At 49.9% G+C, this 14,670-nt stretch overlaps 4 protein-coding genes across 4 annotated transcripts; 2 read left to right on the top strand and 2 right to left on the bottom strand.

Moving 5' to 3' along the window:
- Window positions 1–402: 402 nt before the first annotated feature.
- Window positions 403–2,224, bottom strand: HO133_000841 (uncharacterized protein; the record flags this gene model as incomplete). Its single annotated transcript, XM_037291777.1, has 3 exons — window positions 403–708; window positions 753–1,063; window positions 1,471–2,224. 3 exons carry the CDS (start codon window positions 2,222–2,224, stop codon window positions 403–405), a joined length of 1,371 nt encoding a protein of 456 aa, XP_037152139.1.
- A 1,139-nt stretch (window positions 2,225–3,363) lies between these two features.
- HO133_000840 (uncharacterized protein) lies at window positions 3,364–5,334 on the bottom strand (the record flags this gene model as incomplete). The annotated part of the gene is made up of 5 exons (XM_037291776.1): window positions 3,364–4,456; window positions 4,507–4,680; window positions 4,732–5,102; window positions 5,148–5,247; window positions 5,297–5,334. The coding sequence occupies 5 exons, from the start codon at window positions 5,332–5,334 to the stop codon at window positions 3,364–3,366; spliced, it is 1,776 nt and encodes a 591-aa protein (XP_037152138.1).
- Window positions 5,335–6,082: 748 nt separating this feature from the next.
- Window positions 6,083–8,161, top strand: HO133_000839 (uncharacterized protein; the record flags this gene model as incomplete). The annotated part of the gene is made up of 3 exons (XM_037291775.1): window positions 6,083–6,123; window positions 6,175–6,814; window positions 6,866–8,161. 3 exons carry the CDS (start codon window positions 6,083–6,085, stop codon window positions 8,159–8,161), a joined length of 1,977 nt encoding a protein of 658 aa, XP_037152137.1.
- Window positions 8,162–10,541: 2,380 nt separating this feature from the next.
- HO133_000838 (uncharacterized protein) lies at window positions 10,542–12,148 on the top strand (the record flags this gene model as incomplete). Its single annotated transcript, XM_037291774.1, has 2 exons — window positions 10,542–11,019; window positions 11,349–12,148. 2 exons carry the CDS (start codon window positions 10,542–10,544, stop codon window positions 12,146–12,148), a joined length of 1,278 nt encoding a protein of 425 aa, XP_037152136.1.
- Window positions 12,149–14,670: the final 2,522 nt, after the last annotated feature.

Here is a 14,670-nt window from a genome sequence, read left to right as displayed (position 1 = left end):
AGCGTGATAATGATGACGTTCGAGGCGGAGATATCTCCGCGCGCACAAGGTCGTTTTCTCTTGAGCGCGCAGATCAATTATTTCACATCAATCATGGGCACCAAATCCCGCTCCGAGAAAACCTGTCTTCAAGGATTGATTTAAGTCATGGAGGACAATTGATCTGTCGAAAACCTCCCTCTTTGGTGCCGCTCTTGACGATTTTTCTGGCATTTCACCATCTACGACTACCACTTACTCGTTTCCACCCCCATTTGCACGTTACCCCCATTTGCACGCTCTAAAATCCGATAAATCCGACGCAACACCAAAATGCCTACCTTTCACCAAATTTGTATGGCAAACTAGCATAATAATGATAGTCTTTTATTTCTATCAAGGCTTAATATCGGAGAACCTAAATCACCGTTTTTTGGGCCTTATCGGCCTACCATGTCTTGAAAAAACCGTCACTACCTCTTCTTCTACCTCCTCTTCTACTACCTTCTTACCTCTTCCACCTCTTCCACCGCTTCTACCTCTTCCACCGCTTCTATCTCTTCCACCTTGCTGCGGTGAAGCCTCTGATGAAGCCTCCGGTGGAGCCCGCCACTGTGGCGGAGCAGCTCCTCGTCCATCTCGCTGTAGTTGCTGTGGTGGAGCGAGGTTTAGTGGTATCAGTGGGCCTGGTGTGGGAGGTGCAATTGTGGGAGGTGCAGTAGCCTTTTTCTTGACAGTGTTAAAATTTCAGGTATGTGGTGTGTAGAACGGACGGATTGATTCTCCAAAACCTCTCCGGGGCCAGGTCCTAAATACAGTACAAAATCAGGTGGCTGGAAAACATGGTGGCTGGGATGCGCGGGAGCCACATTTCGACAGATAGGACTTCTACCTCTCTTCGTGTCTTCAAAAATAGCTGGTCCGAGGTGACATATGCTTCGAAATTGCTTCTCAAATTCCTTAGTAGCTATGTTATCCAGTCGCTTCTGAACAAGCTTAAGAGTTATGCATTGGCCATTATGGTAGACTATGGTGGTAAGCCATTTAGATGAGTGATAGTGGTAGCCATGGTAGTGGTAGCTATCTATGTCGGATTTATCGGATTTAAGAGCGTGCAAATGGGGGTAACGTGCAAATGGGGGTGGAAACGAGTATTCTTGCACTTTGCCAAGACAACATACGAACATTAGATACTTACCTCTGAGCTCCAATATCCATGACTGACCTGAGACATACGACATGGGCTCTATTCTCCCCTAGATAGGCTACACATTGTGCGTGAACCAAGTCAAGAGTAAAGTGCTGGTGGCTAGATTTTGTATTGAATTATGGTACTCATTGGCTTTTCACTTGATCCTTGCTATCTAAGGGACCTTGTCGAAGGGCCGCTACAATTGCTCTCGCTTCTCCCACCATTTTCGGGTAGTTGAAAACTGTTGCAGCGAACTTTGCATTCAGCAATGACAGTATGCTGTACACTGTCTCCCAGACCTGTACTCGCCACATCGTCTTCTAAGGTTCTGTTGATGGGGATGTTACTAGCCTGGTTGCCCTGAGCCTTGGCACCTGTGGGAGGTGGTTGCCTGTGTGTGTTCCCTTGCAGCTTATACATTTTCCCGCACCCATTCGAGACCCTTGGCTGAACTTCGCTTTTCACCTTTGTGCTTGTTATTCCGTCCTTGCTTGAGCCGATTCGCCACATCGCTTCAACATTGCTACCTTTGTGGGGGGAAATTTCGAATGGAAATGTAATATTGGCACGCCCTTCGGTGAATTCAATGCCGCAAGGGCGATCAATAGATCCATCGAGGGCACAAATCCCAAAAAGGTCAGTCATTTTGCGTTTCTCAAGTATGGCGCCCAATTCACCAAGAAAAGGTTGCAATTGGCTGTCGAGAGATACTCTGGGCGATGCGTGGGCAAATTCGTACGGCGCAACGCCGTCCTTGGTGAAGCCCCAGGAGCTGGGGTGAACATTTTCGAGCTCCTTCACGCCGCTGTTAGTTTTCCAGGGTACTGCGACAGGTCCGACATTCACAAGCATCTCGTCTCGCGCCAGGAGAAAGTGGTGGTGGAGAAGGACAATTCCCAGCGTGTTCTCCATATGATATTTCAAGAAAATTCGTCCAATGTCTGTGAAGAGGATCTTGCTAGCGTCCACCGAGTCAAACTGGGTTTTCGCATCAGCGACATCGGGGAGGGAGTTGTGATACTCTACAGAGTAAGATAGGATTGGTAAGGCCATCGGATTTTATTGAATAGCGAAAGTAGTCAGGCAACGTTGATATTTGCTTGCCCACTGTTCGGTCTTGTAAGTTGTGTTCTGGGTTGAGGGACTGATCCTGTGGTTTACTCTAGCTATATAGATTTTACAACATGTTTTTGAGTGCTCCATGTGATGTTCTCTCATCTGATCGCCTAGTTCTCGTTGTCACATTCCGAAGAAATCAAGGGTGACAGTGATCGAAGCATTGACGACCACGACAACCCAAGGACCAACGTGTAACTGGCTACCAACAGCAGGACCAAATGGGTTACCTGAGAATTGGGGTCCACCGGTCCCAGCTGCTGCCTCGCCGGGTGACAACGATTTGTCAATCACGCAAAGCTCACGGAAACTAGGCTTCCATACTCCGCCCCAGATTCCGGGTCTGGGCATGGATTTCCATCATCATTTCATCAGTGCCGCCATCGTGCGAGATGTGCGGTTTCGCGGGAGCTATACATTCCGGCATCTTGATGAAGGGATGGTTCGAGCCGGCGTCCCGTACTGTGGTTATGGACATGGACGACGAGATAGCCTCACGCGCCGGGTCCGGGTCTGGGAACGTCTCCGCCGTATCTTCGAATGGTAAATTATAGTAACAGGCGGCGATACGGCTCTTTACACTTTGGCGGAAGGATGGATGGGTCGAAAATGGGAAGAGGATACGCAATCTGTTGATGCATGCTTCTGCAGAGACATCAAATCCACGTTCGCTGTACCAAATAGAGCGCACCGGGGTTCCGTTGCGGTTAGGCAAACCAGCGTCTGCGATTGTTGGAAAAGGCGTCTTGCTGAAGCGATGGGGTAAAGTCCACCGCAGACTGCACAAGATGGTTGGAAAGTTGAAGCAAGATTGTGTAAGACTGATGGGTAATGGAGACGTAAAAGGCAGGACTGAGGTGACATAAAACCCCTGACTCACGTCTTGACAGGGTCACAACTTCCATTGTCAAGGTTGAGAACCCTTTCATATGTAAATTTGTATGTACAGAAACTATTAGCGCTGGTATAGCCTGCATAGCTATGAACAAAGGTGGTATCTCGAAAAGTATATACAAACCCTTAATCAGGAGGACATAGGCAGCATGCGAACCCTGTTTTGTACAAAATCAGGGGCTTCAGGTATGGCTCAAAGCATTCCAAGCGACCCTCAGTCTTCTTAGTTTGGGCACTGTCGCTCTTCCAGCCTTGACCTTGTAGCCTGGCTGTCTCAGCACTCTCCCAATCTCGACATAGCTTTCTACAGCTACCCGCATTGGGCCCCGTGCTTCTGCAGGTAATTGCTCAATGGCCCCTTTCGCTTCATCGTAAATCTCGAAAGCACTGTTCAGGAGCCGCTGTCTCAGAATCTCGGCTTTCGAACGGGCAGGGTCTTTGATGATGTCCTCTGGAGTAACCCCTTCCTCCTTGAGCCAGGTTGTTGGAAGGTAGACGCGGCCATTCGAAGCATCAACTGAGATGTCTCGCGCAATATTGACGTATTGCAATGCGATGCCCATTCGACCACCAGCTTGGACTATCCGCCTTCGCAAACTTTCGGGCGTAGATCTCTTAGTGTGATGGAAGACTAGCTCTAAGCATAACTCAGCCACAGTACCCGCCACCTGGGCTCCGTAGACTTGTAGAGTGGGTTCGTCTTTGATGGGGAAAGGGTTACTGGAGGAGAAGTGGAGATCGGTTTCAAAGCCTTTTAGAAGGTCGTAAAGTGGCGTGGGAGAAAGATGGGAGGTCGGAAGTAAGCGAAGGCTCGCCTGGGCAGATGGTGGGAACGTTGATATGAGGTCTTGTACCCGCTCAACTTTGACATAGGATTTCCCATAGGTGATGTCGAGATACTCGTTGAGCTTGGCTATCCAATGCTTGGCCTCTTCGATCGAGCCAGCTTCGTCGACCAGATCATCTGCAACACGGCAAAATGAATACAGTAAGACCAAGTCAACACGAAGTCTCCCTTGGAAGACTCCACTTGCAAGGTAAAAGCTCCGACTTTTGGCTCTGAGGCGCCCGAGTGCTTCTTGAAGCCCTTCTATCCGCTCGTCCTCGTATGAAGTTGTCGGAAGGAGCAGCGCCCGAACTAGGAGGATTGGCGAAGGCAATGTAGGTATAGTAGGAAATAGTGAAGGGAATGTTTGCAGGATGGCGAAGGCGTTGTCGAAGGCGATCAGACCAAAGACGATGAGGACATTTGTGACGAGGAAGAAGACTGCTTCTCTGTAAGGTTGTTAGCCTCCCGCTAGACCATGCATCGAAAAGTCTCATACTCGATCTCGAGCCCGTCCCATAGATGCCACCCCAGCTTCGTTCCAGACTCAATGACCCACGTCCCCCTCTTCAATGCCAGGGTATCCACAATCCAGAGGTATAGGGTAGGGAGGACGATGGGTATAAAAGTGCTAGAAAGGGGCAATCCGATTATGAATTGATATGCAAGGCTCCTGATGCTCGTTAGCATCTATTAGAAGGTGATGGGGATCTCCTAGTCATACCAAAGCAGCAAAACGAAGGGGCCTGCCCAGACAAGTATTAAACCCATGTAAAGGCCCTCCCCGCTTTTCATGATCATGCCAATGCCCGCCAAAATACATGCAACAATCGCTGATACTCCAGTCCATCTTCTCAGGCCCAGTCGCCTTCCGTCATTGAACAGCTTCTGTCCCCGAAGGTAGACCGGGTGAAACGTAGGCTTGCTGAGGAGGAGATAGAGTAGGGAGGTGTTGTAGGTCTGAATGATAAAGAAAAAGACCTCTTCCGCTGGTATTCTGAAGAGAGTAGGGCCAATGATGGCGTTGGGAGGATATGTCCATATTTGAGAGTGAATGAGGTATGAGTCCCACGGAGTGGTGGAGATGACAGCGATCTGGAGAATAAGCATAATTTAACCCCAGGCATGCTGTAGACCTACTGCTATGAGAAATAGTATCTTGTAGACCCCGAGACTGGTCGAGAGTGGATAGTAACACAAAGTCAAGGCTACCGCCGGCGGTATCGTGTATTGCAAGTGACTGCGAGTCTGGTTAGGCTTCCCAGTAGAAAGCGGCATGGATGACTTACACCAAGGCATAGTCATACCCCATGTCTAACGTTGACATTCATCGGTGCGTCACTGTTGCAGAATTCATGACTGTTTGTCGTGGGCAGCGGTTCAAGGAACTTGGAAAAGCGGGGGAAGGCTATGAGCTAACCAAGAGGCGCGATAATTGGGATAATTGAGACGAGAAAAAGCATTCTCCTTGACATGAAGCAATTTTTCCAAAATGACGCTCAATTCAATCTCAAGCAAAGGGAGCCTCCCGATGACGGTACTTTAGTATATCCGAAGTTTACGATGTCGTTATTTCATTTTGCTATGGCGCACCACATCGACAACCGATGACCTATCACAGCGGCGACTAGCTGGCATAAAAGCAGCGAGATTTGATTCCACAGGGGTCCTTCTAGCGGCCGAGAATCCCGCCCTGCCACGAAAAGGTGAAAAGGCTCCTGCACCTTGACATCACCGACTGGGGAAAAGAATGAGCAAGGCTTACCGTAAAGAAAAAGGATGCAATCATGCAACGGTTTGCTGGATGCCGCATATCCATTACGAAAGTCGTAGCTTTTTACCCCACCGGATCATACCTGACTTGACGGCTTTTGCGGGTCACGCTCCTATTGAGAAGTTTGCGCCATGGCATTCATAGCGGAGGGTATCTCCGTCGACAAGACATAAGGTAGCCGTTTTTGCCACAGCGAATCAACGGCCTCTTTGTGTGAATGGCTTTACCTATCCATGCGGCCGATCACCCCGGCTTGTAGACACAATTGTTAGCTTTGCTGCTACTCTACAATCCCCTGAGAATGAAAAATTTGAACTTTGAGGAGAAACGTCGTGGTCATCCGTAAGCTGTCCTTCTCACCAACGGCCGCCGCTTATTGACTCGGCCCTGCAGCTACCTATCTGGAAACTTCGCACCCATCCAGCAAGTGCTTCCTCTCACGCCTTGTTCATACACCGGTACCATACCAGAAGAACTTGCAGGAGGGGAGTATGTTCGCAATGGAGGAAATCCGGTGACAAATGATGCTCTCGGGCGAGATGCCCACTGGTTCGATGGCGATGGCATGCTCAGTGGTGTTTCCTTTCGACGAACGGGCGAGGAAGGGGCTATCCAGCCCGAATTCGTCAATCAGTACATTCTGACCGACGTCTACAACTCTTCCAAGACTTCCTCGTCCCTCAGAACGCCAATTTTGCCGAGCATTGCAACCCTCGTCAATCCCATGAGCTCGTTGATCACCATCGTCCTACGAATCTTAAGAACCATTGCACTGGTCATACTGTCTCATTTACCAGGCTCGCAACAAGCGATCAAGAAAATAAGTGTCGCAAATACTTCGATACTATACCATGATGGACGAGCATTGGCAACGTGTGAAAGCGGACCACCTATGCGCATAGCATTACCGAGTCTTGAGACGGTTGGATGGTTCAATGGGAAAGCAAGCGAAGGAGAGAGTGTTCGTGATACACGTCCAGGGTTTGGTGGCAAAGGCCCTTTCAGCTTCATGAGAGAGTGGACGACTGCCCACGTACGTTTAGCCATATCCTGTCTGCAATTCATTGATGCTAACTCGCTCCAGCCTCGTGTCGACCATAGGACTAAAGAATTGATTTTATACCACTCTACATTCGTGACACCCTATGTGAACTATTCGATCGTCAGCTCTACCTATGAACCTTCCAGCAAAACCAACGTCCAATCACCAAGCAATTTGATTAACCGACCAGTTCCCGGCATCAACTCTGCCAAGATGATGCATGATTTTGGAGTCTCCAGTACCCACACAATTATCATGGACCTTCCCTTGTCTCTCGATCCGCTCAACCTCGCGAAAAACAGGCCCGTCGTAGCTTATGATCCCACAAGCCGGTCTCGCTTTGGCGTGTTTCCTCGCCATCAACCAGAAGACGTCCGCTGGTTCGAGACCAATCCTTGCTGTATCTTCCACACCGCTAATTCCTGGAACTCCACTGACCCCAGCCCCGCGAACGGGTTTCCAGGCCGCCTGGACATGGTGAACATGCTAGCATGCCGCCTGACCTCGGCCTCGCTGGTCTTCAGCGCAGGTGACCTGGCGGCGCCAACTCCAACATACGACATACCGGCCGATCAGCAAGAAGAGGAGCAGTGCCGCCTTTACTACTATCAGTTTCGTCTGCCGCAGTCATGCGGCAGTCCTATATCCGGCAATGACAATCTGATTGTGCACCAGTGGGCCCTCTCCGCGATCCCTTTCGAGTTCCCGTCTCTTCGCGACTCGGTCTCAATGTCTGCCGCAAAGTACATATATGGTTGCTCCGTTTCTGATACCTCGTTTGGTGCAGCACTTGGCCGGGCAGTGAAGATTAATTCGCTTGTCAAGGTGGACGTTGAGACTCTAATCGAAAGGGGCATACGTGATCCCCCGAGCCAAATTATTGGGTGCGTCGATACCAGAGACATGTCGGAAGTACTTGCAAGTCAGAATCCGCTGGATGCCATCAAGGTGTTCAAGATGCCCGAGGGGTGGTACGCACAAGAATCTCGCTTCGTGCCACGTAGGGACGGGGTTTCTGAGGACGACGGCTGGATTCTCAGCTATGTCTTTGACGAGACCCAATTGTTGGAAGATGACGAGTGCAGGTCAGATGCCAAGAGCGAGCTGTGGATTATTGATGCGAAGAACATGACGGATGTCGTCGCTAGGGTGCATCTACCCCAGAGAGTCCCCTACGGTCTACATGGCAATTGGTTTTCAGAGGAAGATATCCAGGGCCAGAGGCCAGTGGAAATGCTGAGGACTTTTCCAATAAAGGCAGCAAAGGAGAAGGTCGCGTCGCCAGCATGGGAAGCGTGGATGGCAACTCGGAAAGTAATAGAAGGATGGCTGAAATGAATTGATCTGAAGCTCTATCTACCACATCTGCTACCATTTGCTCTGGATCTTGCCCTCAATTTTCAGCATTCCTGCTGGCATCGCCCCCATGGTCTGAGCGCCAGTGCAGACTTATGCTCATTCATCATAGCTGGAAAGAACCGGAAGCCACAATTGTTGTCTTGTGAAGGGGCTATGCCCTGGAATTTGTGCCACTATAGGTCTTCAGGACTCGAATAGGTCAAGCTGTGGAAGGACTTTGCCACATAATTACGCAACACAATCAAATGTCAGACCCTGTCTATGTGATGTCCTGAACGTCATCCCCCCTTAAGTTACACCAGAACCAGGGTATGAGACCCAAATGAGTCACGAGTCGTCTTTTAGCAGTCCTCTACATTATGCTCATCACCCCTTTCAAATAGCCAGCTTTGAGCCGAGGGCGTGATATTGAAAGGGGAGCATGCCTCTACATACCGTCACAACAAGGGATTTGGCACCCAGAATGGCCACAAGTGCTAGCTCAATGGTCCCGAAATTTTTGTTCATCATTGCTCTCATGCTGCGGCTTTGATCGTATCTTGAGGTAGCTTGCCCCTCAAAGGGAAGGCTTTGGGCTTTCGGATATTCCATTGTTTTCAATCTGCAACAGGGTAAAGCCCAAATTTGCCGTCAAGATTATCCCTTCTTCTTATTGCTTTGATGTGATTGCAGCTTTTGCTCAATTCAAAATGCCAAGCTTCACGGGTTACATACCCGAATGTCATCACATCCTAGGGCTTATGCTCCCTGTGAAACGGTGGGTTTCACTGGTTCCTACCCCAACAATGTTCTCCCTTTACGCAAGTGCAGCTCTTGCTTTGTTTGGTATGACAGATTCTCCCGGTTTCTGGCCCATTCATACTGCCATTTTCAAGTCGAGTGAAGCTCCTGTCTGACCTGAATTGACAGGTTTTACGGGTTACTGGCCCCAATCTGTCTGCAAGCTGTTACCTTCTGGAGCTCTTATTTGATTTGAAATGGCGTGTTTTGCGGGTTACTAGCCCGTATATTATTGTTTTTCTGCCGGTCCTGCTCTGTGAATAGGCCAATATCTAGCAAAGCAGTGGCGTGAAGTGGTGTCTTGCAGACACTAGTGCCTTCCCTATCGGTCAAAATGAAGTCTTACACAGTGAATCCACTACGATCAACCAAGCTAGTCTCGTATTCGTTTATCAAAGTGACTTGGTACGTGCAGATGAAGGACGGGCTCAGTGAACTGACTATACAGCCTTGTGAATGAGCGATGATCAACCAACGCCGATTCACTGGTCGTTGAGATGAATCCCTAGCCCTATACAATCTACCAGCGCTAACCCCTTTTCGTCTGTCGAAATTCATCTTCCGAATAAATCGCTAAGTAATCGCAATCACTTCGGTTATTAGCTCTACGCTCACTCGGCGATTCGCCGATAACACACCGATTTCACTCGAAAAACGCTTCACCTTACGTCGATTCACGGCGACTAGCGTGGAACTCACTTCGCCCCCAGAGGCACTTGCCAGTATATAAACCCCCTCCCCGACCACCGTCAACCATCCTTCCTACATATTCGTCCAGCAGAGCTTAGGCTTCCAGCTTCAGCAGGGCTCTGCCTTTGGCGGCCCTTATACACCATCATCAGCAAAGCTCTTCGATATCTTCTTGGGCATTCATGACATACAGATTTCCTTCAGCCTCCATGCTGCGTTATATCCTACACGCTGCAGCCAGGTGTACACAGTCGACACTCAAGCTAGCACCTTCCAAGCTGGCAGCTATGTCAGACCAACTATCTTCTCCACCTCCGATATTTTCTTTCACGTACAGACAGCTATTCCAATGTCTGATGATCAACCTTTGCTGGGGCACTTCTGGCGGCAAAATTAGGGGCTTAGCACAGAATCCGACATTTTGCGACACGGACTATGTGTTGAGGCCGTGAGACAGTTGGGTAAAGATGAATCTTCTTTGATTTGCGCGCTTTTCCTTCTTCAGACACACACTTCTTCAAATTTTATTTTTGCCTTTCAGAACAATATAAAAAAATACACTTTTTCTTCTGCCACCCCGGCTCCAGAGCGTCCAGGTCTCTTCAGCTAGATGCCCGCAGCCGGTGTCTTCGAAGGTAAAGTCCCTGCAAGACTCAAGAAAGTACGACCTAAGGCTAACTCCCTCAGCGGACTCCATGTTGCAGCGATCTCCACAGGCTTCAGTGGCTGGCAACACGGGCAACGCCCAAGCTGCAAGCGCCCGGCTGGCCTATGAACACCCTGATGATCCCAAGCAGTGACGAGGGACATCAGACGGGGCCGATGCGCAGAGGAGGTGGCCGCTTGAACACGCGACAAGGACCGTACGACCGTCGAAAGCAGCGAAGATATGCTAACGACGGCCGATGGACCCCTATGGGCAACGGCAACTCCAGGAACGGACGTGGCGACTTTGCCGATGGAGCTGGCAAGTGGGGTGATGCCAAACGGCGACGAGATGCATCAAACCGGGTCAACACGCAGAGGTGGTGGTCGCTTGAACACGCGACAAGGACCGTACGACCGTCGAAAGCAGCGACGATATGCCAACGACGGCCGATGGACCCCTATGGCCAGCAGCAACCCCATGAGCTGGCGTGGCGACTTTGCCGACGGAGCTCGCAAGTGGACCGAGATGCATCAAACCCGGCCTATGTGTAGAGGCGGTGGCGGATTCGACACCAGACAAGGACCTTACGATCGTCGACAACAGCCCCAACATGTCAATGACGCGAGACTTACACCAATCCTCAATGGCAAGCCAATTGAATCGGCAAAGCGTGTTCGCAGTTTGAATTATTCCCGGGGAGACTGGTGGTGCGCAGAAGGTGGGCCTGAAAGACAATCATACCTTCATCTTGGCGGGACAGGAGACACATGACACTGATGACACTGATAACATCCTCACACACTGATGACGACAACGACACCATTGTAAGTTTTGCTGGTGATCCTACTTGCAGCTTTCGAGAAGAAAAGACAGCTGGAGAAGAGGAGTGGTAAGCGAATTGATCCCTAAGAACAATGATACGAGGAACTTTTGCTGACACGCTTTCCAGTCCTTATCACCAAGCTTGGTTGGCATATTGTGCCAATGATCGGATGCCGACGCCTATGAGTGACGGCAATCCTATATATATACGCGGCATGTTTGCAGGTGGTGGTGGAAGATGGGATGACGGGTCATCTTGTCCTCGGAGGAGCCGTGATCCAGCATGTCCTTCAAGGAGGTGCGACGTTCTTCTAGGAGGCTCTGAACTTCGGCAAGAGATGGCTGGACTGGCAATGCTTCACGCTGGGCTGGTGAATCACTCTGCGATGGAGACCCAGGTTCAACCAGAAGTTTCGGCTCTTGTCCAGATCGAGGCAGCGATCTTGAGCCGTTACACAGCCAAAGCAATCGTTCGGCTGCTAGGCGTTCAATGGCTTTCCGGCATCGCTGTAGCGGAGTATGACTCCAAGAACACATGGGATTGGGATCCGAAGAAACGCCTGCAAGCTGACTCCTCATCTGAGAGCTCTGACGATGGCGGACACTACGATTCAGACTATGATGAACGCCCGCAAGTGTTCAGAAGTGTTTTCAGCACTGTGGCGGAGGATAGGTTTCAGCCTGTGGTCAACAAACGCTCCCAATCCAATGCACGTCCTCATGGCTGGCCGCCAGCTCATCTCAAAGCCTACCCTCACGGCATGCAGAAGCTTCGTGACGAACATAAGATGAAAAAAATTCAAGAGGAGGTGATGAAAGCCATGGAAGATGATCGTACCCTTACATTACAACAAATAATTATTGACTCTCAGGTCAGCGTCGAGCACTTTCACGGGTCAGTCCCAACTACAAGAGAGATAATTCAGTCAGGGCCGCCTTCGGGCAACTCGGGGTCACTAACACTCCTTTGTTCCCATAGTCCTTCACGTTCCTCGATCATAACTGACCGTACCAGCCTGGCATGATTTCCTCGATGTGACGACAAAATCTCAAAGCACGATTCGACGAGCTCGAACTCAGTATCAGATCGCGGCATCCGCACGAAAGCATCCGTTTGTGTTACCGCCAGCTGTCTTGATGTGTAGCCGCGCTCTCACCTGCTCGTGTGAATTTGTGAGACACTTGAGAAAGCAACACGAAGAGCCTGTCCACTTCGAGTCCGCTACCACACAGCGTGCAATTACAACAAATACATAACGAGCTCTGAGCGCCAATGCAAGACAGGCGTCCTGGACAAGCTGTGGGGCTGTGAACTCAGAATCCCTCAAGAATACAGCGGAGCTCAAATTGCAAACGGGACTCGAAGCTGTCCAACCAGCCGTGGCATCGAACATCAAAGAATGGAAATCCCACCCCCCAAAAGCTTCTTTCTCTTCTTTCATCACGTCAGACTTCAAAGCTCGGATCAATACCGTAGTCTATGCTCGTGCCCTCCCGAGAGCGCCAGATCGACAATGGAGCCGGAGTCCTTATCGCAGGTATGCCACTTGGTAATTCCATGGGAAGCTGTACCACAGATCATCTTACAGATCGTTCAGCCATACCATGCAGGCAGTGAGGATTACAAATTTTACGCTCCACTTTCTTCTCATACCCTCCTACCAGAGCTTCGACCCATCGATATGTGGGGTACAGACTCATCAGGAGCGTGAAATCTCTCATACACTACCATCGACTACCGTGCTATGTTGCACTACTTACCTCATCACCTTACATATAAAAATAACCCACGTTGCTCGACATCGGTGTCTTCACCAGCCGCAAAAGAACTTCTGTTTCTCCTCGGTTCTGTCGCAAAGACGGTCCTATGGTTGGCCAGAAGGCTTGGGGTCTGGGTGGCGATGATCATGCACCAAGCATTTCCGTCCTCGACTGCGCTCTTACCATCGAAGATCAGGAATGCAAGATCGACGTGTAACATGGCGGATTTGATCGCCCAGGTCTTTGAAAACCTCGGGAAGACAATCGTCGTATGGAGATGGGATGCCTGTGACCGACAACGAAGGATCACTAACGAGTGAGAATTTCCATGCCCCGAATACCTGACAACGTTGACAATTGCGAAGACCCTATTCTTGGCACCCGCGTGCTCTCCTAGAAAGGCAGGCAATCATTGCCGTGATGTCGATGGGTACCGGTTCAAGGGGAAGATTTGCTTGACAGGGATTGGCGAGAGTGTCCGAATGTATATAGGAAATTCTCCACAAGCCTTCACATTCCACGTACGTCCAATGTTGTCACTGCGTTTTCCGATTCCGTGATGATGAATATGAAGGCTTTTGAGGCAGGGTCTGCTAACAACATAAGCAACGAGCTGACCGAATTTGGTGATGTTGGTCCTGGTATGACCTTACCAAACGCGTGCTTGGCCATCTCTGCAGTCTCGTTCTCCAGTACCACGTACGTGTAGCACAACGCTCTTGTTTAATTCTTGACCATCTAACATCTGACATACATAGCGTCATTCGTTCCTATGCACAGCGTACCACCCTTCTCAGCGACATTCGAAGTCAGTCAGGGCTGCCAGTATCCCATCATTTCGAAGCTTTTCTACGAGGAAGCGTGATGGCGGATGATTGTTGACTTGAACTGCAAGGGTTCTGAAGATTGGCTTCCACGGTGGTCATCCGAGGAGCAGTAGCATGGATCCGCATCCGGCTTTGTGTCATTGTGGCTTACCAAGTCAACCTTCTCCACCCCATGCCTCCACCCGGCCTTTTCCAACATCTTATTCCTCAAACGAGATGGAACTACAGTGCTCCATCCATCGCAGCAGCCATGGAGCAGGGCAATGCGAATCTCCTCATCGCTTTGCCAATAAAGAACTCAGGAATCGCTGCGAGGTGGTTGACCACTAGAGCGGCCAGCGGAGATTGTCGACGACACAGCTGACAAGCCTGGGCAAGGCCCAGATTTAGAGAGGCGAAAGCAAGTCTGTGAGTAGCACTGTACGTCGAAGTCTGCTCACTGCATGTTTTGATTTTGTGTCTTTTCTGTTCTCGTACTTTGGGCACCATCCTTATGCAATGCAGGAGATACTGATGCTTTGTTTTCAGAGCTATTTCGATTCTTTTGAATTCTTTTCTTCGTTGGGGGTAGTTTCAGATTCCGAGGATAGGGTCTGAGTGTAGCTGGTGACCAGCATCTTGGCAGCAGCAGGAGGAGGCACCGCTTCTTCAAGCCTTGGTACATACTGAGTTTCGCCAATGAGGGAAGTAGTATAGGATGACCAATTTGGTCTATCAGCGTGGCTATTGGAGTGTGAAAACTAGAGTATCTCACAATTGGGTGGCTAATGAGCGGAAATCTGAGGCCGGGTCAAAAGTCCGTCTTGTTAGAGTGAATATCACGGAAATCCACCACTCGAAAATCTCGGGATTCGGAATAGCCGAGTGCAGCGGGCATACTACTTTGCTGCTCGAAAACTTCTACTTCTTCTTTACACATCTTTATTCTTCTTTGACGATCAGCCAAACAGGACCTGCAC

The sequence above is a fragment of the Letharia lupina genome (genome assembly GCF_014066315.1).
Source record: "Letharia lupina isolate WasteWater1 chromosome Unknown contig_11, whole genome shotgun sequence".
NCBI lineage: Eukaryota > Fungi > Ascomycota > Lecanoromycetes > Lecanorales > Parmeliaceae > Letharia > Letharia lupina.
The sequence above is the reverse complement of the archived record's forward strand: the minus strand, read 5'-3'. Positions and strand labels throughout refer to the sequence as shown.